The sequence below is a fragment of the Nomia melanderi genome, chromosome 12 (assembly GCF_051020985.1).
Source record: "Nomia melanderi isolate GNS246 chromosome 12, iyNomMela1, whole genome shotgun sequence".
NCBI lineage: Eukaryota > Metazoa > Arthropoda > Insecta > Hymenoptera > Halictidae > Nomia > Nomia melanderi.
This window is the reverse complement of record NC_135010.1, coordinates 2338125-2361912: the sequence shown is the minus strand read 5'-3', so window position 1 is coordinate 2361912 and position 23788 is coordinate 2338125. Positions and strand designations below refer to the sequence as shown.

Genomic DNA, 23788 nt, shown 5'->3' with positions numbered 1-23788 from the left:
TTAATTCAATATTTTTCTAATGAAAGTACAATTATGATTCTGATTACCATAAATAGATTTTTTTTTCATAAAATATTGAATTTATTAAAAAAACTCGTTCACAGTTGTTTTGATTTTCTAATTCTTATTCTACTATAAAAAATATGAAAACTAAGGCTAACTAATGTAACAGTTAAGACATCTAGCATAGTTATTTAATGTTACTTCCGTAGTTTCGAAATTGTGGTATTTGGAATGCATAGTTGAGACTTTTTGTATAAACAATGAAAGTGGAAAAGAATCCTTTTAATAGTATAGCATTCTATGAAACCTCTTAAACCTCTTAACGTTTGTTTGACCACGTTGACGAGTGATTAATGCGTTTGATATGAGAAAGTCTATTACAATTTTCTCTGCTTCACGTATTGCGTTAAATGATGCATTGATACGATCAAGTAATTGCTTGTTGTGCGAAATTGACGCTAATCGTTTCAGGTCAGCGTGAAATTACTATAATTTCCTGGTTTTGTGCTATTCTTCACACTAAGTTTCAACACAATTGTAATATCGTTTTGAAATGAGAATACTTTTACACGGATTAGGAAAAATCTTAACAAACTTTAATATTTTACGTAAAGCTTATTTTCGTTAACAAAAGTGTTTTATTAAAATATTCTTAGAATTAAAAAATGAAGTAAAACTCAATCGTAAATAGTATCAAAAATCTGTACTTCAACCTTTTTTATTGAATATTCATTCGTTAAAAATATCAGATATGTTTTTAATCGTGTAAGAGGATATTGAAGAACTGCAATAATATTTATTCGATTAAGATTTGAGTAAAAAGTCAAATGTTAGAATGGGAAGATAGTAAATGGAAGTGCGTAGAACCATTAACTGCCACTATTTTTGTACGCTTCATTTTGTATATTTATGGTAAATAATGAAACAAAGTGTATCCATAAATAAAATTATTATACATGAGTCGTTTAAATAATACACATGCTAAATATTATTGATTATTTGACTGTTTATAGTTGAGCTTCTTGAATTTTTATTTAATGTTAAGCAGGTATTAACGTAAAAAATATTGTCTATAATATTAAAAGTTATGATATTAATAATTACACGGGATAGAATATCAACTTTTATTAAATCCTTTTAAATGTCGCGGGTTAAATAAAACAAACGCGAGATTGAACACGTTCTTCAATACAATTCGTATAAATAAAGTTGCGTCATTTTTGTCAATTAATTATTTAATTTGAATATTATAAGATTCTAAGTTTTCAAAATATTGAACGAACCAATGTTGCCTAAGTTAAATTAAGATTACACCAAATAAAATATTTAATGTGAAGTATTTTCAATATCTGTGTAATTTTGAATCAACTATCAAATTGATACTTGAAGCAACTGTAATGAGTTACTTCAAAATCTCTCTATGTTTCTATAATATATTGCTTTTTGTTTTCAAATATTATTTTGATGGTATTCAATTTGTAAGTCGCCCAATCGAATTTTTATCACTTCTGTTTTTAGGATCAATTTTCAGTTTCAATTTTATTAAATAATAAAATAGTTTTCATATATTAACTTGCAAATATAAAAATTTAATAACTATAACAAACTCACAAAAACCAAGAAAGAGCAACGTGCAAAACCAAGCGTAACGATTTGACATGCCTTTGAAGGTAAGTGGCTCTGATAGTACACTTAATCTTTATATAATCGCCATCGCTATTTCTTATATTATATAGTTCAGAGTTTATTAGCACTTGATTATTTCTAAAATAATAATCATTTCAAAATGATAATTTTTATACGCATTAAGTTAAGTTAGATTAGTCACATCTTTCTTGCAATTGCAGATTCTTATGGAAAATATAAATCAATATAAATTTTACACAATGAAATTCCTATTTCTTATCAGTGCATTACCTACGAAGGTCAACGGAAAGTGATCTGCCATTATCTTGTCAAGATAAATCAAATCATATAAGAAAGTAATCGTCTATCTTCCAATATAATCTAATTCGATTAATATTTTCTCCTTCGTCAGAGTAAATGTCCATTTAATTATCCTTTGTTACATACTATACACAAAATTAATTATGTAAACTAAAGTAGCATTATATCCTAAAACATAATATCAAAATTAAAATGTTTCCTTTTAAAAACTTAAATTAAACCTCGTACTGATCACTTATAAAACTGACTCCGCTTATGAAGAAGAGCACACTGATTTATCGTAACTAAATTTCATAAGTACAGAAATAATGTAGTGCCAGTGATGAGTAATTTTGCATTTTATTATTTAACGATTCTATAAAGAGCGCACTTTAAAAACCACCTTACATTAAGAGTCTACATCTGCCGAAGATTCTCTGTAACCACTTCTGGGTTCTCTTCGAAGTTCCCTGATTACGATCGATCTATGTGAAGCAGTGCGTTGAATATCTGAATCCTCGTCGTCCGACGTATGTCCATCGTAAACCGTGCGTCTCCGTCTCTTCTTCCTTGCACTCGGTGTTTGTGGCCTAGTTCGAATTCTTCCGCTTCCGGTTTCCATACAGTCGCTTACCACGCTTTGCCTCCTACTTCTGTTTGTAGAGGGAGGCCTGAAGTTTCGTTGACTGGCAGCCTGCGGTAAGTCAGACCTGACATTACCAACGGAGGCATTTCTTTCCCTCTTGATTCTTTCTTGCCGACGCTCCTCTCGACGGAGCAAATCGTCTTCGCTTTGAATCCTCTTCTTCAATCTTCTAGTCCTCTTCTGCCTTGCTCTCAAATTATCAGCCGAACCCGCAATACGCGCTGTAGACGTTTCCACCGAAATTGTATCTAGATTATCCAACGAGCGGGCTAATCTTGGCATCTGCATTGCCTCTTCGTAAGTAGGCGGTTCGATCAATTCTAAAGGGTGAATTCTGGGTTCTGGAGCCCGTTCCACGTGTTCTATGCGCTCATCTTCGTGCACGATTTGAGTCCTGTTATCCAATTAAGAATGTACATTATGTGATATTAATGTTGATTTAAATATCGAATGCATTCTTGGGTAATATAGATTGGAGATAATATAGATTACTGTATTATTACCGGTAGGTAATGTTTTATATTATGATTATTAACGTTTCTTACATTTTTAATAATAAAAAGTAAAAGTGCTGTTTTATGTTAAAAAGAATAGTCAAAATAAAATATTGTACTTTGATATTATTTGATGTACAAATGATACGGAAGAAATTTAATCATCCGACTGATTCTCGTATTGATATTTCTGTGATATTTTATCTACAAACACGATAGAACAATTTCGTTTGTAAAAATTGCAATTTACTTTATATCATTGTTCTCACATTTTTTGTGTGCATTTAGTGTACTTTGTCCTGCTCTAATAAATAATACTCTGTTTCAACAGTTTCTTAAATGTATGCAATTGCTTGAATAAGACAGAACACGGTATTGTATAAAATGGAGATATTTTTAAGTGAATCTTGAAATTAAATTATTGAAATTGTAGGGCAGTTAGAGATATATATGTTTTGTTTTTGCGAAAAATTAAATTTGTTACCAAACATGAATAATTCATTCGAAGGAAGAAAACATTACTAACACCGATAACGTTCTAAAAAAGCAATAAAATGTAACAAACAGTGTAAAAGTTTTAAAGAAAATAATTTTAATGACGAAAATTATATTCTTACCTTCTTTGTCTTAAAAGTCTCGAGGATTCAAATTGTTGTCTTTGTTCCATAGCTCTTCTTTTAGCACGCATCATGTGTCTGATGGAAATAAAACTTCCAAATAAAACGATGATCGTAAGAACGGTAACCATTATAAATCCCCAAGTTTTGTCTCGACTATAATATAATGATCCATTCCATGCATTGTAACAAGCATTTTCCCAAGTAAAACCTGACACGTTCGCTGGACTTTGACAAAGTAAACTCGATTCGGACGACTTCGCAGGCGGCTCCGTTAAATAGTTGAACAAAAAGTATAGCTCTTTACAATCACAACGCCAAGGGTTATCTTCCAATTTGATGCTGTTCAGATCCGGATTATTTCGAAAAATTTCAGGGTCAATTGCCTCGGTTAAACGGTTACCTGGAATTTTACATGATTTCTTAAACATTCTGGAATTTTCATGTTAATAGATTATCTTTCAGTAATTAGTGTAAACAGTTGGTTTATCAAATTAACACAGTGTAGTGATTAAGTCTAAGATATTTGTTATTACGGTACTATGATATAGGATATTCTTTACACCTGTCTGTTTGTACGTGAGAATAGTTTTATTCGTGAAAATAAATTGCTATTATAAAAATAAGTATGTATTTTACTTAAAATTGGTTAATGTACCCATTCATACATTTTTTAATACAAATAAAAAGAGTGTTATTGAAAAATTCAATGATTTTAAGAAACAATATTGGCATACAATATTAAGTATATCTACAATTGTAGTTAGAGTAATGTACACAATTAATTTCATTGAAAATATACACTGCATTGACCAAAAGATTGAATTACTTGTAGAAGTATCTTGTAATTTCGAGGAAGTCTAGAAATTTTTTCATTTAAAGAAATGTTTTAAAATGTCTATTATTTGACACACAAATTAACTTATTAATTGCACTGGGCTTTACTTTTTACTAACTTCTCGTTTCTTTTTCATTATTCAGCTATAGATAATAATTTTAAAGAATGCAGAAGTACGGCGATAACATTTTTTGTCAGATTTGTTTTCTTTATTTTCAATTATTGCTGGTCAGATATAGAATATTTAAAAATCATTCAGTTAATATGTTGAACGTTCGTGACATACATTATTTTCATGAACCTAAACTAAGCTTATTTCCTTGAATAGCTTGCTACATATATTCACATTACATTTCAATCTCAAGACCTCGCATACAGATAGAACGCGGCACTGAAAACGTTAAGAGGTTACGTACATTTATGAAAAATAAAACATACCTGATAAATCAACTCTTATAAGCTGCGGTAGATAAAGAAAGGTATCGTTGTGCAGTTCCACCAGACGATTTCTGCGGAGATCCAAATTCTTCAATGAGACGGATTTTAACTCGTTCGGAATCGTTTCTAATTTATTGTCGCTCATTATGATGCTCCTTATTTTCGGCATATTTGTCAGAAAGTTCCCGTTAATCCTTTCAATCAAATTCGACGTCACGTCCAATAAAGTTACAGCCGACGTAATATTTGGAAATTCGTATAAACTGTTATAGGATAAATTGAGCATCTTGAGTTCTATGTTCTCATGAAACGACAACTGATGAATCGTTCTAAGATTGTTTTCTGACAGGTCCAACACTTGAAGCTTCACTAAACCTTCAAAAGTACTGGCGTTCAAATTTTCTACACCGTTCCCATTCAAGTACAAAAAACCGAGTTCTCGATTCTTAGCGAAAATCCGATCTGGTAATAAATTGATCAGATTATGAGATAGCCGAGCATGGGACAACGACGGAAATCCATGAAGTCCTGGTCTGTCCAAATTACATCTCGACACATCAAGTTTTTTCAACTTTGGATGAATCAAAGTTGTATTCCTGAAAATACAACAATCGTTAGTCTCCGTTGAGTTTATTATACTATGTATGTTTCTTAGTTTGTGAATGTATCATGAAATGAAGATAAAATAATTCGCATTATCAGAAATAATTTGTTATCATTGGAATTTGGCTTTAAGAGATTTTATGAGATTTATTTAAATTTTAACGAATATATATATTGTAACATTAATTGAATATGTTATAGTATCTACAGTAATATGATAGTAATAGTAGATATAGATTAAGTATATTTATTATACAATATATTCGTTTTTCATTTCGTATTTCATAAACGAACATTATTACAGAATTTCATTAAAATGTACACGTATAAATACTTGTATTACATTCAAACAGGAGATAGTGTTGCAGTGAAATGAAGTTGAAAACTAGAGCCTTTTATTTATAGTAAAGTCTCACTACAAATATACTTACATTTATTATATGTGACGATATATTTTACATTTATTTTCATTTTATAAGATATTTCTCTGTATATGAAGACATTATTTATTCATTCAATAAATTGTTATGTACTTTATTTAAAATAATGAAGCGAAGCTTAATAAACTTTTCTTGTGACAGTATTGTGTTACAAAATTCCTCTCTGAAAATTATTCATTTAAATCTTTCATTAACGATAGAAAAAGTAAAACGAAATAGAAGATAATTAAGATAATTTATTGTTGAATAATAATTTTGAATTTTGTTTACTTATAAAGTATAGCACAAAGAGATTGAATTGTGATTACAATGTTTTATGGTAATGTTTATTATTCTTATTGCTGGCACTATTATTCAAAGGATTATTAAAGTTTTAATACTTTGTAACCCTGTATACTGAACTCTTTTGCAACGTTCAAATTATAATGAAGACTGCATTATTCCATATTTACCAACATGAGAAATATATTTATTATTTTCTTAATATTTTTATAAAATGTAAAATGCTATTCTATCCACTTCATATAACATATACAATAATATTCTTCAGTTTTAATGTACGTAGAAATAATCCTTCCAGTAATTATTTTAACCCTCGGTAGGCTCATGTAACTTTGAAGTCACATATCAGTATATTGGCATCTTGTTGATTTATTTCATTCTGCACTCAAAGTGGTGCATAAAATTAAGTGGTCAGTTAACTTAAACTTTCATACGATCAGGCAAGAAAGTTCAATGTCATTGCAACTTGAAAGTTATAAAATGTATTCATTTGATGAAATTATTGAAACTATTGAATACATTGTTAATTCGTGTTCATACGTGGATATTTATTAATCTTGTACTGCATAGATTTTGTTATAATCATGAACAAAAATTCGGCCCATAGAGGGTTAATGGAGATTATTGAATTTTCTTTACAGTATTAGTGTACACTTTCAAAGTTATGTTAAAAAATATTATATTTTGTATTATTAAAATTATGATAATTAAGCTCTGCACAAACATAAATTAATTAATAATTAAAAATTTTCTGCTCGATATTTCACTTTGTTACCTTGTGCTATAGACTAACGTAGGATTGTTGGACAGTCGAAGCTCTTCAAGTTCTGGAAATCCGCTGAAAGTATCGGGACTTAAGTAATTCAAAAGGCAGTCGGACATATCGAGCCACCGTAGTTTAGGACTCCATGCTTTCTGAATGAATTTCAAAGGGTTTCCTACCAAGCTTAGCGTAGTTAATGCTGCCAGACCGTCCAGAGATGTATTGCTTAGTTCCCGTATTTCTATGAAATACAAAAATATCGAAAATGTTAGTAATCCCATTGACAATTACGTCTACAAATATTATTTTAGAACTAATTTTGATCTTTTTCGATGTTATACTTTAATTTCAAGGCACACAAAATAACAAAATCCTTATTGTCCAAAAATTAATGCAATTCTCTTGGATTGCACCATAAGTTACTTGCATCATAAAAAATGAAAATTTACCGAATAATTAAAGAACAAAAATATAAACCTTCTTATAATCCAATGTAATATTCATAAAGCATACAAAAAGAAACATGAAAATTATTACACCGAGTAACATATAATTATGAATTAGCACAAACTAATGATTGTCTTTATGATTCCAAATGCATATTATTTCAACATATTTTTATAAATGATTAAAAGTAATTGTATATTGACCGTAGTTGTCTATACACATTGAAAGATTATTCAAGAGTATGAAATATCAAGAGAACAGTTGTTTTATCAACGATTTTAGTTTCTACATAAAATATCAGTGAAAAAAGTAAACTACGAATTATTATTACGAATATAATCCGTTTCATTTTCGTAAAGTCTTATCATACCGCAATGACTAGCGTCCAAAGCTTCCAGTCTGGAGCTTATTAAGCCCTCCAAATTGTACAACGGATTTCTGGCCAAATACAGGACTGTCAAAGAAGGAAGTTGTCTCACAGAACTAATATCAACGATTTCATGGATTCTGTTCCCAGTCAAGTCCAATCTCCGCAGGCTTTTTAAATTACTAATGTCCGCGGGCAATGAACTCAACATGTTCCTCGCCAAGTTCAGGTACTGTAGATCTATCAGTCGGTTAATATCATTGCTGACATGCGTCAACAGATTGTTCGATAAATTTAATTGCTCCACCTAAAAAGTGATTAATGAACGATACGTTTAACGAAACATTCTCCTGTACCACTATCTTGTTCACGCATTCAATTCAACGTAAATATATGAGCCACTCATTAACCAAATCGGTTAACTCCACAAAACAAACGTAGAGAAAAGTGATGCAATAGCTATACAATGATTTTCAAAATTTCCTGTTCAATAGAAAATTAAATAATCATTATAAGACGTATTGTACTTCATTGTTTCAGGTATAGCTATAATTTAAAGAATATGTAAAATATATAAAATAGTATAACTTTGAAGTCATTTTTATTATTACTGCAAGTTTTGCATTGGAAATAGAATTTTTGTTATTTCGTAGTATTACAACCAACTTGATGTTAAATATGAACAGTTAAGAGTCAATGAAGCGTTATGGGTAAAATTTTAAGAAATTCAAAAAGTGAAGTTAATATATTTGGCCAATGAGCAGCTCGTATAATTCTCGTTGTAAAAAAATAGAATATCATTTCTATTGCCAAAGTTAATACGTTAGAAATAATAAGAATCATGATGTTATCTGCTAGATATTGCTCTCTGTCTTCATCGACATATTTGTACATAAATGACTCACTGTCAGTCCTAGCTACATTCTCCATAATCGGCGCGATAAAGCATAGAAAATCGAACGCGTGGAACATAATTAGAGCTCCACGTGAAAGCGACTGGTCGCCGTGAAATTTGATGATTCGATCGAGAAGAATTTACTCACTATGTCGCTAATATTTTCAGGGAACTCTTCCAAATTTTGCCTCGAACAGATGACAGTTCGCGGCTGTTGGATGAAGTGGCACGAGCATTTTTCAGGACAAACGCTTTGGCATATTGTGGGCGAGAAGATCCCGAAGATCGCTACCGCCACGAATGGAAGCGAGACACAATGTGCCGTTGTTCGTTTCTCCATGTTCTTTGCTATCGAACAGCTTGAAATCCATGGAATTCACATTTTCACTGAGGAGAGACAACGAGAAACTGCCTTTTCAGAATGAAACACCACTTTTTCCGATTATTCCATTCATTTTCATTGATATTGATTACTTACAGACGGGTGGAACGGGAATTAGAAAAGGGAAATGATAAAACAAGGCGGCTCGACGCGGTTCAATGGGTGGCCCAACAGTACTCTGAACCGTCCTCAAAACTACTGAAAAGTACTTATCTTTGATAAGTAACGTGGGATATATGCCTCATGATATCTCCGTAAGATAACTCGAGCGCGCGGCAAGGTGTCGAGAGCATTATTTCCGTTTACGAACAAAAAATGGAATAGATAGAATGGGAAATGCACCTGTAAATTGTATTTAATTGTGAAAATGACACGTAACATTTTCAATTCGATTTGATGTATTCTCTGTTTTAAATGAATTCGAGAGAATATTTTGAAATATAGATCGTCGATTTTATTTTGTGATATTCAGGCATTCATTTGAAATTTTATTAATGATCGAAATATAAATTACTTTTTTGTTTGCTATAGTTCCGTTTAAGAATTCTTGTAAACTGTTTGATGAAGATATTTTGAGAGTTATAAGAATTAAAGATAAACAATAATAAGGAAGTCAATATTGTTGATATCTTTTTAATTTTGGAATCGTTATGATTTTTAATTTAAAATTTAAATTTCTTCTCTTGAAAGATAGAGACCTTTAATTGAAATTTAATATTATTTATTTTAAAACAATTTTTTATTTTACTGTATCTATTATTTGATGGAAACTTACGTAGTTTTGTCATATATTTTTTACTGACGAACAAAACAATAATATTACTGATTGAAAACGAAAAGATAGTCAACTAAATTTGTTTAAAGTATTAACACTGTGTTATTTATTACTTTCATTTACAAAATGTGAGAAAAGTATAAATACTGTAGCTGAAGACTGAAATTCTGTCCTATAAATGGAATATACTGTTTAGTTACAACATAAAGAGTCAATATTGTGTAAAAATGATAATGATTCACGCTTTACATTCCACGTTTTTATGTATACAAGATTTCAAATGACAAGTAACACGGATTATATCTCTAACTATGAACGTGAAACGGATGTTACGTTTTGAATACTTATATTGTAATATTTAAATTAAACGTAAATTTGAGAAATACAATAAAATTCAGTAAAACTATTACATGTTGTAGACTAAATTCTTCAAAAAAAGGAAATAAATTACTGTTTTATTCTGTTACTAGGAATTTACTACCACTTTGCACTTATTGAATGAAAGACACCAAAGATACATCTATCAAACTGAATATAATAAAACCGTATTAGTAGCTGTGAAATTATTTCCAGATTTTTTTACAGTTTAACATTTTGCACTCGAGAGGTGCAACTGTTTACATCCGAACAACGTTTACAACGAACTGTTTACATCCCCTATGTGTTTTATTGCATTTTAAGTATTTTAAATGTATGTAAGTATTTTAAACATTGCTACGTATATTAAACAAATTCTCTCCAAATGTTTACCGTTATTAAAAAACGTGAAAATCTATAATCCATATTCCTTAATCTTCACCTTAATCTTAATATCATCCCCTAAAAGCTTATCGTAGTAACTCAAAGAAGCATCGAGATGAAAGGAGGTTGGTAACGAAAAATGAATATATTTCTCGGTGAAAGAAGAATTGAAATTTGAATGGGCAGTTTCGCGGAAAATATAAGACATTATCTCAAGTATCCGAAAAGCCGATATTGAAGCGGCCATCTCTTCGGTCTAAGTCTCTCTCGGCTGACCCATGCGGATATTTTCCCCTTTCCCCAACTGCTGTGGCTGTATCACAACCTTTTTTTATCGTTTCTTCAATCCAACAGGACCGTGTCTAAGGACTTTCCGAGGATGGAACGACCGCGACTCCGTGTTACATCGATAATATTGTACATTATCGTCGTATCAATGATAACGGTGCGATGAGCGGTCACAATGTTGCTAGCACAATAATGCTAAATAACTGAATACTTTGCATGTTTTAATTATAGATCATTTTATACGATAAACAGAATGGATGAACCTAAAGATTAATCCTGTGAATGAAATTCAAAGTTCGAATTTTGATTTCTAGCAAATATTTTCCACTTTCGAATATTATTCTTATCGAGAACTATCAAACGGTTATTTTTATCGGTTTGAGATATTTGTACAGATTTTTAATTTTTCGCTTCTTAGAAAGCGTATTACACTGTTATAAATCTTTTATCAAACTGATCATCTGCCACTTTAGTGTGGAGAACTTTGAAGATTTCGTAATTAGCTCTATGAAAGTAAATTAGAAACTACCATATAAGTAATATAGAAATATGAAGGCTACATAGGTTTTGATAATATTTGAATAACTAGAATGTCTGGCACAATTTGAAGTTTGGACAGTTTAAGCAATTGGGAAATTTGAATGTGTATAACACTATTGAAATATTTGTAATAAAACATTAAAGATAGTTTTCAGTTAAGTGGTCGGGAGTAAACAAAATATACAACGTGAATGAGGGTGCATAAATACTTTTAGTATTAGAAAGTCGAAGATGTATGTAACTACCCTTTACATTTTTCAATACTTTTTTACATAAAAATGTTTCTTTTAACAACATATTTATTTCTATATCGTTAGTATCTTATATAGGATTTATTATTATAGAATTGCAATCGCGAATTTATAGCATTTACAAAATATATGGAACAACTTAAATCGAGAAACATAATCAAAAGTTACAAATATTCTTTATGTTGTAATTATGTAATATAGTAAAATTTTTCCTAGACAATATAAGATGCTGTATAATTAACAATAGAGTATTTAATTGTAGCGATAAACTTGCATAATTATTGATATCGCTTAAAATCTTATTTTCGAAAAAATTTAGTTTAGAACATTATGAAGAGCATCTGTCTAAAACAACAGATTGGTACTAGATTTTTTAGAAAATAAAGGATTCAATAAAAGAATTGGATTCGTCACTTATTATCTACTTCTGCACCCTCTCATCCCTCGAATATACCAGCTGTATTTAATCAAGAGTTAGTCAAATGTTCGATAAAAAAGAAACAAATATAGAAATGTCATTTTATTTTTATTATCCTTTGTGCATATAAAATCATTAAATTGTTTTTCGTCATTGTGATATATTTATAAGTTACACAATCCATTAGCCCCTTATCTTATGAATTATTTCTCACCTGTGAACGGTACAACTACTTTGCCATTAATAGCTTATTGAAAAACAGACAAAAATTCTAGACATATCTTATATCTATGTTAGTTATAAAGTATAAAAATTGATAACAGAAAAGTAATATTTAATTTGAATTCACAAGAATTGATTAATATTTATATTTATTAAATTGTATTTAAAATATTCACCACGTGCTCCATACGTTATTCTAAGGCAAGACGTTAACAGTGTTAACGACCACGGATGAAAAGTAATAATAACGATCTACACCAATCTATCGCAAAATGTCCACAATCACATGTAATGAATTCATTGTGCTATAACACAACACAAGAATCTCTAAGTAAAAAAGAAGAAAATTTGAAAATATATACATATAAAGATGAATAGAAATGCCGTATATATTCTTTATCCTCCGATAATGGAATACATAATAAATCCGTGCAATAATCGAAGAAATAATTCGACCGATACACACTTCGCCTTGACCGTACATACGCGTCGTACGCACGGTTGCAAGTAGATTCCTATGACCAAATATCGTGACATAGACATTTACGTTCTCAATTGTCAGTGTTCCCAAAAACCACCTATTCGCAGCGGTTTTATACATTCTATTAATCCCTTAATCTATGATTTCTTTCATAAACGCGCCCGCAATAATTACTTTCACATTAATCATTTACTGGAAAGGAAGGAGAATTTCACATTAATCTATATCTACGGTTAGTTCGAAGTGTAACAGCTGATAACAGAAATATAATACTTCGTTTGAATTCAAGCGAATCAAGATTCAATTACTTTTGTTCATTTGTATGGCAAGGGGTTAATCCGGAACAGTCGGGAAACTTCACTATGCGGAACTATAAAAAATGTTGTTTTCAGTGTTGTTTATTATACTTCCTATAGTTTGGGATACATTTTTTGTGATATTACATTAACGGTCAACAATTTTCTGTTAACTCATTACAAACGAGACTGTCTTAAACTTCTAACTTTTTTTTTACAGTGTATTTTAAGTTGTGTCAACCCCATTAGATCATTGACAAATACTTTAAATTATGCAGATAATTATCTTTGTACGTGATTGTATTGCGCATTCTTTAGTTATAAATGGCTGATTACATTAAGTATAATACTTTCATTCCTTTTATAAATTTAAAAATATTAGAGTATGCGTCTTTTCATAAAAAAAGTACGAGAAAAATACCATATGTCAGTCTTTTGTTAGTGGAGTAAATAAATTATTCATTTGTAGTTTTCGATTGTAGATAAGTATAAGTGAAATTACACCCAATTCTATTTATAAACGAACTTGTTTTACACAATTTTGATTTAACACGAATTATTTCCACCTTTCTGCACGATTCGTTTGTTTCAACACGAATTAGTAAGAATTTATTTTCTTTTTACACAACGTGGTTAGACATAATCACCCAAACTCTGACATGAACCTTTTCTTTCTTATTTAGTAGAATTAATCTCCATTTATCTATAGGTACAATATATTTTTTCACAAGGAACGTATTTATCGTACAAAAACAGAATTGGGCGTATCACTGAAAAATGATTGATCGTTAACACAAGCGCCGTAGAAATCATGAGCGTTTTACACAACACTAATTCGTTCGTAGCAAAGACAAATAGGAACAATTATTAACACTACGTTTACGCGACGCGTCAATTTGACGCACATTGAATTTTATAAAAATTATTTAGTAAATGTTTAGGTCGGTTTTGATCGATGCAATCGCACGAATATGAATACTAATTGTCTATTTCTAAACCTCTTATTTTCAAGATCAAAATGAACAGACATCCACTTTTAAAGGAACAATAGAGTAAACTGTACAATAAATGTCCATAAACGTAGTGTTAATTGTCTGGCATCATAATTCTTCCATTACACTGTTGTCAACTTAGTTACGTTATTAAACACTTTTATGCGACATCAGTTACGTTACATATAATTATTTTCTAGCAATTCGGATGTGTCGGTCATCGGTAACTGACATGGCATTTAACGTGTTAAGGGTTAATCGTGAATCAATAGAACCGATAAGGATTCACTTGGCGCCGTATCCGCGTAGACGCGATAAGAGTCTCCCCTCTCTGGGTCGAAACATTTAAAAAGGCCTTATCCGCGCAGGACTGCGTCTCGCTCTTTTTCACACGTCCGGTTGGTCCAATGGGGATGATAGGTCACACCCTCGGGAGGGTGCGAGCGGTTTAGCCAGCGCCGGCGCTTAGCCGCCGGCTTATCCAGTAGGGACAAGGACACGCTGTTTCTACCTGTTGATATTAAACCAACCCCTTCGCCGAGATTTTGCAAATCCGGAGAGTTCTACGCCAGGCACTTGGTCACGCCCTCCGCAACCACAGGTCACGCAGATTTTTTTAGCGCCCTTTGCTGCATCAAAACATGGAGACTGCAGAATCCATGGAAATTAACCCCTTGTCCAACTCTTTCTTCCTGGAATACCGTTTTAAAAGATGATGACTTTCTTTGTGTGTTTTGTAATATATTCATATCCACGAAGAAATATTTTAAAACAGTGATTTATAAGACTTTATGCAGGAAGATACATTTTAGAAAATAATTTCTTGCGACTAATTCTTTTGTAAAACTTCCTATAACTAATTCAACATAACTGTTTTGCTTATATGGGTTTAAACTAAAAATGTGTAAACTGTTGTTTGGCATTTTTCGTGGCTCGTCTAATTTCTGTTTCAAGCAGTTATTAATAATCTGTGGTTTATTAAGTACATTTATTTATTGCATGTATAACTGTACCTTGATCATCAACCAGAGTCGTCTCAGGATTTTTTATTTTGTGTAGCTCATTTGGCCTGAGATAAATTAGGTTAATTTGGCAAAAGGGTTAACACTTCATTTACCAGCGATTTTTTCATCCCTAAATTATAATATTAATTTCAATATTCTTGAATTACGTCCGAGAACGTTTATGTGTTATGTCTTGCTAAGCAGTCTAGTGGGTTTTATAAGTTATGTATAATTAGTGAATTCTAATGTAATATTTTGGAATATAATTAAAATTCAAGAAAAAAATAATAAAGACATTATTTCCTTACATTTATTTAATATTTAACGTATCCAGTAATAATTTTAATCAACTCTGGATTTACGAGCAGTGATTGTATATTTTATTGCATTGACACTGGTGTAGTAAATGTATTATATACAGATAATTAAGATTATAGAGACGGAGAAAGCGAGTGTGAATTTAGACAAATATTCATAATAATGTACTTATAGATTAAAACCAACATAAAATGTTAAAAAGTAATATTAATAAAATCTGGAATCGGCTAGATTGATGATTTTCGTAAATCTAACGTTAAAAACATCACAGTTCAAATACAATGCGACATCTGAAACAAAAGCAAATTGTTTTTCCTTTGCAATGGTACGTGTAAATACTATTTCTCTTTTCTTGAATTTTGACTATACATCACCTGCTAATAACTTATTACTATACAGTGGATTTTAATGCATTTATAGAAAATTTAAAAGTTCAAAAGTACACAGACCACATGAAGAATGAAACAATATACAAAATATTTAAATTGTAGTGATAATTGTAATATTTGTTGGAAAGAACCATTTTGTGTTCATAATTCTGTTTTTCTAATTATATGCTTACAAATTTTAAATCGTATGATAATCCGCAATCTACTTGTTACCTTTAAAACTGAATAAAAGAAAAGAAAATTAAAATATTGCATTATCCAGCATATGTACTTTACATTACGATGACAGTTATTCAAACACATCTCAGTGGGTTTGATTATCAACCTGTATTGATTTCCCATTGCTAAGTTTAATGCCTCGTCGATGGCCAATGCGAAGGCTTGTTGTAATTAAAAGTCGATAAAGTTGTATACTAAGAAGTGCGAGCAGTACTTTATTGGCGCATTAAGTTGGTATAGATACACACTCATCGGCAGAAGTTAAGAAAGAAACTAATTAACTAGGGATAATGTAATAGTTCTTCTTCTATTATTTGTATAGGAAATTGTTTAAATAAATGTATGCGTTTTACTTTGCAGGAATAGAAAGAAATATGCAAAACCGATGTATCTTAATTATATGTATATATGCGTAACAATTCATTACGAATCTGATTTTTTACTCAAAAATAACTACTTATATACACAAGTTTGATTCTGAAAATATTAAGTTCAAATTTACGTTAGGGACACTTAGCATTCAATATATTTGCAGGTTATCAGGACCCTAAACTGTGTAAAATTAAGTCTTTTACAAGAAACATTATTCTACAATTTTTCTGTATTTTTTCTAAAAACAAGTTAATTTAATTATGCTTGAGTTAGTGCTACTACTTCCCATACAATATTTTATACCAAAAATAAGTAATATTTAAAATATGTACACATAGTGAATTAGTACAGGCAGGCTTTTTTTATTTCGTGCATTCAAATAAAATAGAAACAGGTTTAAAGAAAGCTCGCAAATTAAGAATTGAATAAAGTTATGTAATAAGTATTCTTCACAAGCTTTCTTCTTTATTATTTTTTCAAACTTAATAGCATTATCAAAAGAAACGTTTACTCTTAACAGATACAAAGATCGTATATTCGAGCATTAAGAACAATCGTTTAAAGTATTTTCAATTTTAATAAATTACTTATAGAGAAAAAATATATCACGATGTGCAACACAAGTTACTGAAATTCTACGACGATAGTCAATATAAAACCAAATGCCACAAACATGATTTAGCCATTAGCTAATTTCAATAATTTTTGTGAATCCAAAAACAACAGATTAAAGTATAAACCCAATTTTAATTTCTCGTACTAATTATTTACCGCCTATGATGAAGAGTCCATTAGATTTAACATTATAACTACCAAGCAGTTAAATCGATTTTTTTAAATTCCTCTATAGAAACTCCAAGAGTACATCTCATTGATTCACAATTCAGTCTTCGTATTGCTAAATCAATGTCTTCAGTAATTCCTCAGAGAAACTTCTGTTATCTTTTTAATCATTGCAAAACGAAGACATCAAGCATGAGTGACTTTGACCCGTCTGGTAGTTTTAGTCTTAATAAATACAAGCTCACATAAAACACTAACATATACAACAATATATACAATATCTTTCCCAAAATCATTAATACAAAAAGCCACCCCCCCCCCCCCAACCTAACCAACATAGAAATCACAAAGACAAAGGCTTAATCTCATTAACAATCGAAAAACAAGAATAAAGAGAGTCGACCGCAGACCATTTATGTCAGAGCAAAGTAATTACCATTTGAAAGATATTGTCCGCCGAAGGAACGGGAATTCATCCCCTGAAGCTCACCATTGAAGCTCTGCTAAACAGTCGCTAGAGGAGATACAGTATTGCTATCTGGCGCGGCAGATTCTGGCCCGTACGTCTAAGTACATATATACACCTTTCTATATATTTTTAACGCCTTCATTTCCGGCCGCGTTGGGACACCGGAAATAGCGGGACGATACCTCGCGGTGTTTCAGGTATTGATCAGTTCGAGGACTGGGTACCACCCACCCACCGGCGTGTGGGGGTGCACCCTCTGCAGACTGGAAGCTTCGACCCCCGCGCCGATCCCCTCCCTTTTACCCTCACCACCGGGCATCGGCGTCTCCCGTGACGCCCCCATCCGCCTCCACCTAACACCCCCCCTCGCGACCCAGCGTCGATCCATCGAAGACGAACTTTTAGATATCTTCGTCGTCTCCGCTCGGATCTTCGGGTTACGCTCCAGTAGGCTCTTCGGAAATAAAACGGGACTAGTATAATATCGGCTGCCGCTTGCACGTTGCTTCTCTCTTCCTTCTCCCGGGATGGAATTCGAAGATTTGCTAAAGCTGCTTCGTCTCCTTCGTTTAATTGAAAATATATTTTTACGTTATTCTGGCTTCGAAGGGAGGCTTCAAACTGTTACGTGTATAACTGATGTTTTAACCCCTTGCCCTATGATGTCTTTCTCAATTCTGACCGATACGACTACTTCGTCGTTAATAATGTATTGGAAAAAGAGGAAAATTCTAAGCATAGTCTGTGCTTATGTTTGTTGTTAAGTATAATAATTGATTACAGAAGCATAATATTTACTTTGAATTCGAATGAGTTGAGTAATATTTATGTTTGTTAAATCATGTTGAAAATCTTCACCGCGAGTCTGACATGTTGTTATGAGGCAAGGGGTTAACACTAAAACTACTAAGCAGTTAAATTGAATTTTTGAAATTTCTTTGTGGAAATTCAAAGGGTGCATCTATTAAAACTTTAATTGGTTTACAATTCAGTCTTCGTGTTGCTAAATCAATATCTTTAATAATTCCTCAGAGAATACATCAAGAATGGGTGATTTTGACCTGTCGAGTGGTTTTAGTGTTAACAAATTTGTTGTTTGGAGTTATATTTTTTTTATCGAGAAACTTGAGAATGGAGTTGGATGGCGGAAATTTGTATGAATGCATTTAAAACTTTTTCGATATGATGTTCTATATTATGTGTATATGGACGTTGAATGTGTATTTGATATAGTTGTTGAATGTTTAAGGCTTAAATAGCTATTTATTAGTGGAATACTATTTTTACTATTCAAAGTATTGCCAAATATCATAATACTGCTTTTCTAGTAAATTAATAACGATAAGAGTAAATTGAGAATTAGTAGTTTTTATTAACGAAGTAAGAAATCTTAAGGCAAGGGATAATCTTACGTTTTATATATCGTAAATTTTATAGTTGCAGAATAGCGTCTTCTTGAAATGTGTATTGTAGTTGATTGTGTTCTAAGTACTGATCGTAAAGACTCTCACCCCTAAATGCATAATCTAGAAGCAACCACATAACTACTTAAACTCCTATACGGACCCTTCGAGCCTCTACTCCCGTACATTCCCTTCTCATTTCTCCCTTATTTGCGTATAGAAAGGCAAATACAATTTCAAGAATTATAAGTTGCTTTTTGTATTAGTGATAAAATTACCATTCTAATGGTCCTTTTAATGTCTTCTTTTAATACCTTTTAAATACCTTCTTTTTGTAAATCTTTACGTATCTATTCTCATTTAAGAATACTAAAATTTGCAAATTAATGTCATTTTTCTTTGACTTATAATCTATGTGAAAAATGTTCAATAAAGTTAATATCAATAGTTGATGATCTGAAAATTACGATCTTATAGGAGGGACATTGACAAAAACTGATTCATCAAAATAAAAGTACTTTATTAATTGCCTTTCCAAAATAATGATGAAAATAGCAGAATTAATATATTTCAGAATAAACGTATAAATTGCTTTTGTTGATAATCATTTATATTAAAGGGTGAATGCTACTTTGAACATTCGGGATGAAGAACATATTTAGTCTAAAATCTTAGAAGCTAATGAAGCTAGAAAAAAATTTAAATATATCGTATCATAGTTAATGTAAAACTATGAATATTTTTATTGGTAATGCAAGAAAAGTTCAGCTATATAAATTTCTACTATAGTATAATAATTAAGACTTCAATATATCTATGTTTTGAATTTGGATACATATTTTTCGTATGCAAATATGTAGGAAAATGAATCTACATCTGAAGAGAAAAATTAATTAACAGATGCTCATTTTTAATACATTGCTTTAAAAATGGAATTTTTAAAAATTTTTCCATTAGTTGCATTTCTTATTTAAAGATATATAATTCTGTTATTTATGATGTCGTTGAACTTCCTGTAATGTCTATGATGATCAATTAAATATATTCCTGTTCCCCAACTTTGAGGACTGGTTTCTCCCATTCAATCTAACTGGTGATCAATAGGGAGAAATACATATCTCGTACTTTAATAAGGCTCATTTTAGCAAGATTTCATAAACATCGGCAGGTGTCGCTTCCGTATGTTTCAATGTAAATGTTGTAAACAAATATAAAATAATGAAAAACTTGAAAATTGTGTAAGTATTTACATGTATTTTTATTATGAAGAAGCACGGTAAAGTATATTTAACAATTCTAGAAATTACAAAAGTGAAAGGTTATTATTAGATTTTATTAATACTGACAAAGAAAGAATCATTACCTAATATATGAGAAAAGGGTTTGGAATTTAAGAAAAGACTGCAAATTTCAATTTTGAAATAAATAATAACTGGGTAGCTAAATTTAAATCTCATCATTGGTAAAACATTTTTTAATATATTTCTGTTTATAATAAAAAATACTTACACCTCCCTATAAATTAAAATATGTAAGATTCAATGCTATCTTGGTTTACTCGTAACTATGCCTAATTTCATGTTCATTTATTATCTACAAGCCTATAAATATAAATTAAGGTGTCTATTAAATTGCAATAGTTTTCTACATTATGGACATAATATTTTAATGTAATTACATCCATTAAAGCTATTATTATAATAATAGACTTTTACAATAGTTCATTATATTTACATATATGAGCCGTTTTTTCTAAAGTGTCACAAACCCATTTTCTTATACATTGAGATATTTAAGGGTTTGCGTTTGAATCAACTTAAAAATATTGGCAAACGTTAATCAAATCGGATAATGTCTATAAAACTATAAACTTGTTAAATTTTCTTATGCAATAACAATTAATAAAATTGTTTAAAAAAATAAACGATTGTTTAGCTACAATTTGATTTATTTCACTTTCAAAGAAAATATTTTTATGATAACGTTTTACAGCTAAACTTCTTTTAATTCATTTATGAGAATATCGTACGTCATTGATTGTATGATTATACATATAAAAAGAGAATATCTATATCGCATTAAAATAAGTGGTAACTCATTATATTCCAAAAATGGATTTATACCACATTAATCGCTTTCCTTACGATTTATTTCTTAACTGTAACAGATACAACATTAAAGTTTATTGAAAGAAGAGAAAAATTCTATGCATATTCTATGTCCACCTTCGCACTAAAATATAATAATTGATAGCGGAAAAATAATACTTCATCTGAATTTACAAGAATTGAGTAATATTTATGTTTGTTAAATTCTGTTTAAAATCTTCTATCGTAAGGCAAGGGGTTTAAAAGACGGCTCATTGGTCAAATCGATTAACTTCACTTTTTTAATCTTTTAAGATTTAATTGATAAAGTGGTTTATTAGCTCTTAACTGTTCATATTTAAAATAAATTTTTTTATTATTGGTTGTAATACCACGAAATAATACAAATTCTATTGCCTATGCAAAACTTGCAGCAATAATAAAAATTCCTTCGAAGTTATGTTATTTTATATATTTTACATATTTTTATATTCAAACTACACTTCTAATAATGAAGTAAAATACGTTCTACAATGATGATTTGATTCTTCGTTTAAAGGGAAATTTTCAAAATCAATGTATCACTTTACTTTAGTTTTTGTTTTGTGGAGTTAACTGATTTGACTAATGAGTGGCTTATATACTATATCAAAATAAAATATCTGTAATCAAATTGTTCTAAACACAGAAATAAAGTAAATATTCTCCTCGGCATTAAAATGATTGGCGCACTTCGCTAATTGAGCTCACCCTGTTATGCTCCGTATCAAAAACGGTGAAGGATACTTCCATGGAGGGTTATACACCCGACTTTCTAGATTCCGAACTGATTTTATTTTCTCTAAAGCTACCCCCGCCTCGTAGTCGCCCTTAAGCTCGGTTATAAATAACAGCTTATCTTTTGTCGGCTTCAACGCCACCGCGAATCGGTACAAAGCCAAATTCTGCTCCTGCCAGCGACCCTTCCCACTACCTTTTATGCCTTGTAAGGGGTCGCGCGAAAGAAGACGTCTTTCGAAATGTGCGTCGGTAATTGCTCTGGCATGTATCTGTATTAAATCCAACGGTTTGCAACGCTCGCTTACGCATCGAGGACCGTGAACGAATCGCGTCCGCGGATTTCTACGGTGTTTCTCATTCAAATTCCCATGCCCAGATTACTTCAATTTTTTTAACTGACGTGCATAGAATGTGTGTTAAGTGGATTTAACGTTTGAAATTTGACCTTGCTGTTGTTATTTACTTATACATTAAGTAACAATACATTACACACAATTTACGCGGCATTCTTTTTATACAGTGAATTATAATTTACATGGCATTTTTTACACGGTGAATTATAACAATATTTACGCGGTAGTTTTCATGTGTGATCTTAATGATTTTAGTTAAAGCGCTGCGAATTTACAATAAAATCTAATACATTAAAAATCTCAATTAAAAGACAGCAGATGGTAATTTAAAATAGCACCTGGATGAAATTGTAATTAAAATTTTGGACACGAATTACATTACAATATGTACTGTAATTGTACTATGTTTTATACGTAACAAATTATATGTAAAATTTAAATGTAGAAAGCAAATACAATAGGCAATTTAACCACTCGGTAGTTTTAGTGTTAACCTTACTTAAAACCCCTAAATTACAAAATTTAAACAAACGAACATCAATTTTTCGAGGAAAAATAAAATAAACCATACAATAAACCTAGTGTTAAAGATATTAATAAATTTTTAATAAACTGGAAGACAGTTGGATCGAAGAAATTAGAAAGCTGTAACAGAGTTACACAAATAAAGAATTGTTAAGATCGAAGATGATTCACAGACAGTAGTAAAATTGAATCAATACTGTTTTAATATACTATTATCTATTATAACTATTAAATTTTAAATAGATTATAAAATAGTGTTTACACTGTATTCAGATATCTACTCGGTACCTCATTTTTGTTTTTTTTACTGATTTATAAATATGAATTCATGTAGCATTATAAACGCGGATGAAAGTAAATATTTCATATACCTATAAATGTAAAATCAAATTGTGAATATATGTAACGGCAAAGTTAAAATCCTTCGAAAAAATTCATGTTGAACGAAATACTAAAACTTCTGTTTAATAAAACAAATTCGTTGTTGCAATAAATTACACTATCATTAGATTTCTATGAGGTAATCTTTTATTGACACTATAATGTAACATATAACAGTACTATATTTATTTCATTATTCTAACGAAAACACTAGATCAGGATTTTGGAGTTCTGTAAATCTCAACTCGACTCGTAAGTGGTACCAGATATAGTTAACCTTGACTCCTTTAAACAGGCAAATTCTCAGCACAGGTGTCGGTACGTGCTTATTAATTCTGAATTCACTTTACCGAAACCGCATTATAGAATAAGTCGTATGAATTTATATACACTCCACGACAAAATGATAGGTCACCCCCAGATTTTTGTTGTTTTATAAGTTTAATGCAATAAACAAAAATTTTATATGCACTAACGCAAAGAATATTCTTTCTTCAGTAACTTATGAAAAAGACAGCCTCTGTTTACACTCTTTTTTTTCCAACTTTACAAAATACAAA

General features: G+C 30.6%; 1 protein-coding gene across 4 annotated transcripts; it reads right to left on the bottom strand.

The window, feature by feature from the left end:
• Positions 1–640: 640 nt before the first annotated feature.
• LOC116426088 (uncharacterized) lies at positions 641–9350 on the bottom strand. 4 transcript variants are annotated; one of them, XM_031974564.2, is made up of 7 exons: positions 9238–9350; positions 8908–9146; positions 7868–8171; positions 7063–7291; positions 4963–5558; positions 3687–4089; positions 641–2969 (listed from the first exon to the last, which is right to left on the bottom strand). In XM_031974564.2, the coding sequence occupies exons 2-7, from the start codon at positions 9097–9099 to the stop codon at positions 2339–2341; spliced, it is 2355 nt and encodes a 784-aa protein (XP_031830424.1). In that variant the 5' UTR covers positions 9100–9146; positions 9238–9350; the 3' UTR covers positions 641–2338. The 4 variants fall into 4 exon arrangements, with proteins under 4 accessions (XP_031830424.1, XP_031830425.1, XP_031830426.1 ...); XM_031974565.2 differs by having other exon boundaries at positions 8908–9171; positions 9238–9330; XM_031974566.2 differs by having other exon boundaries at positions 8908–9167; positions 9238–9330.
• Between the last annotated feature and the right edge of the window lie 14438 nt (positions 9351–23788).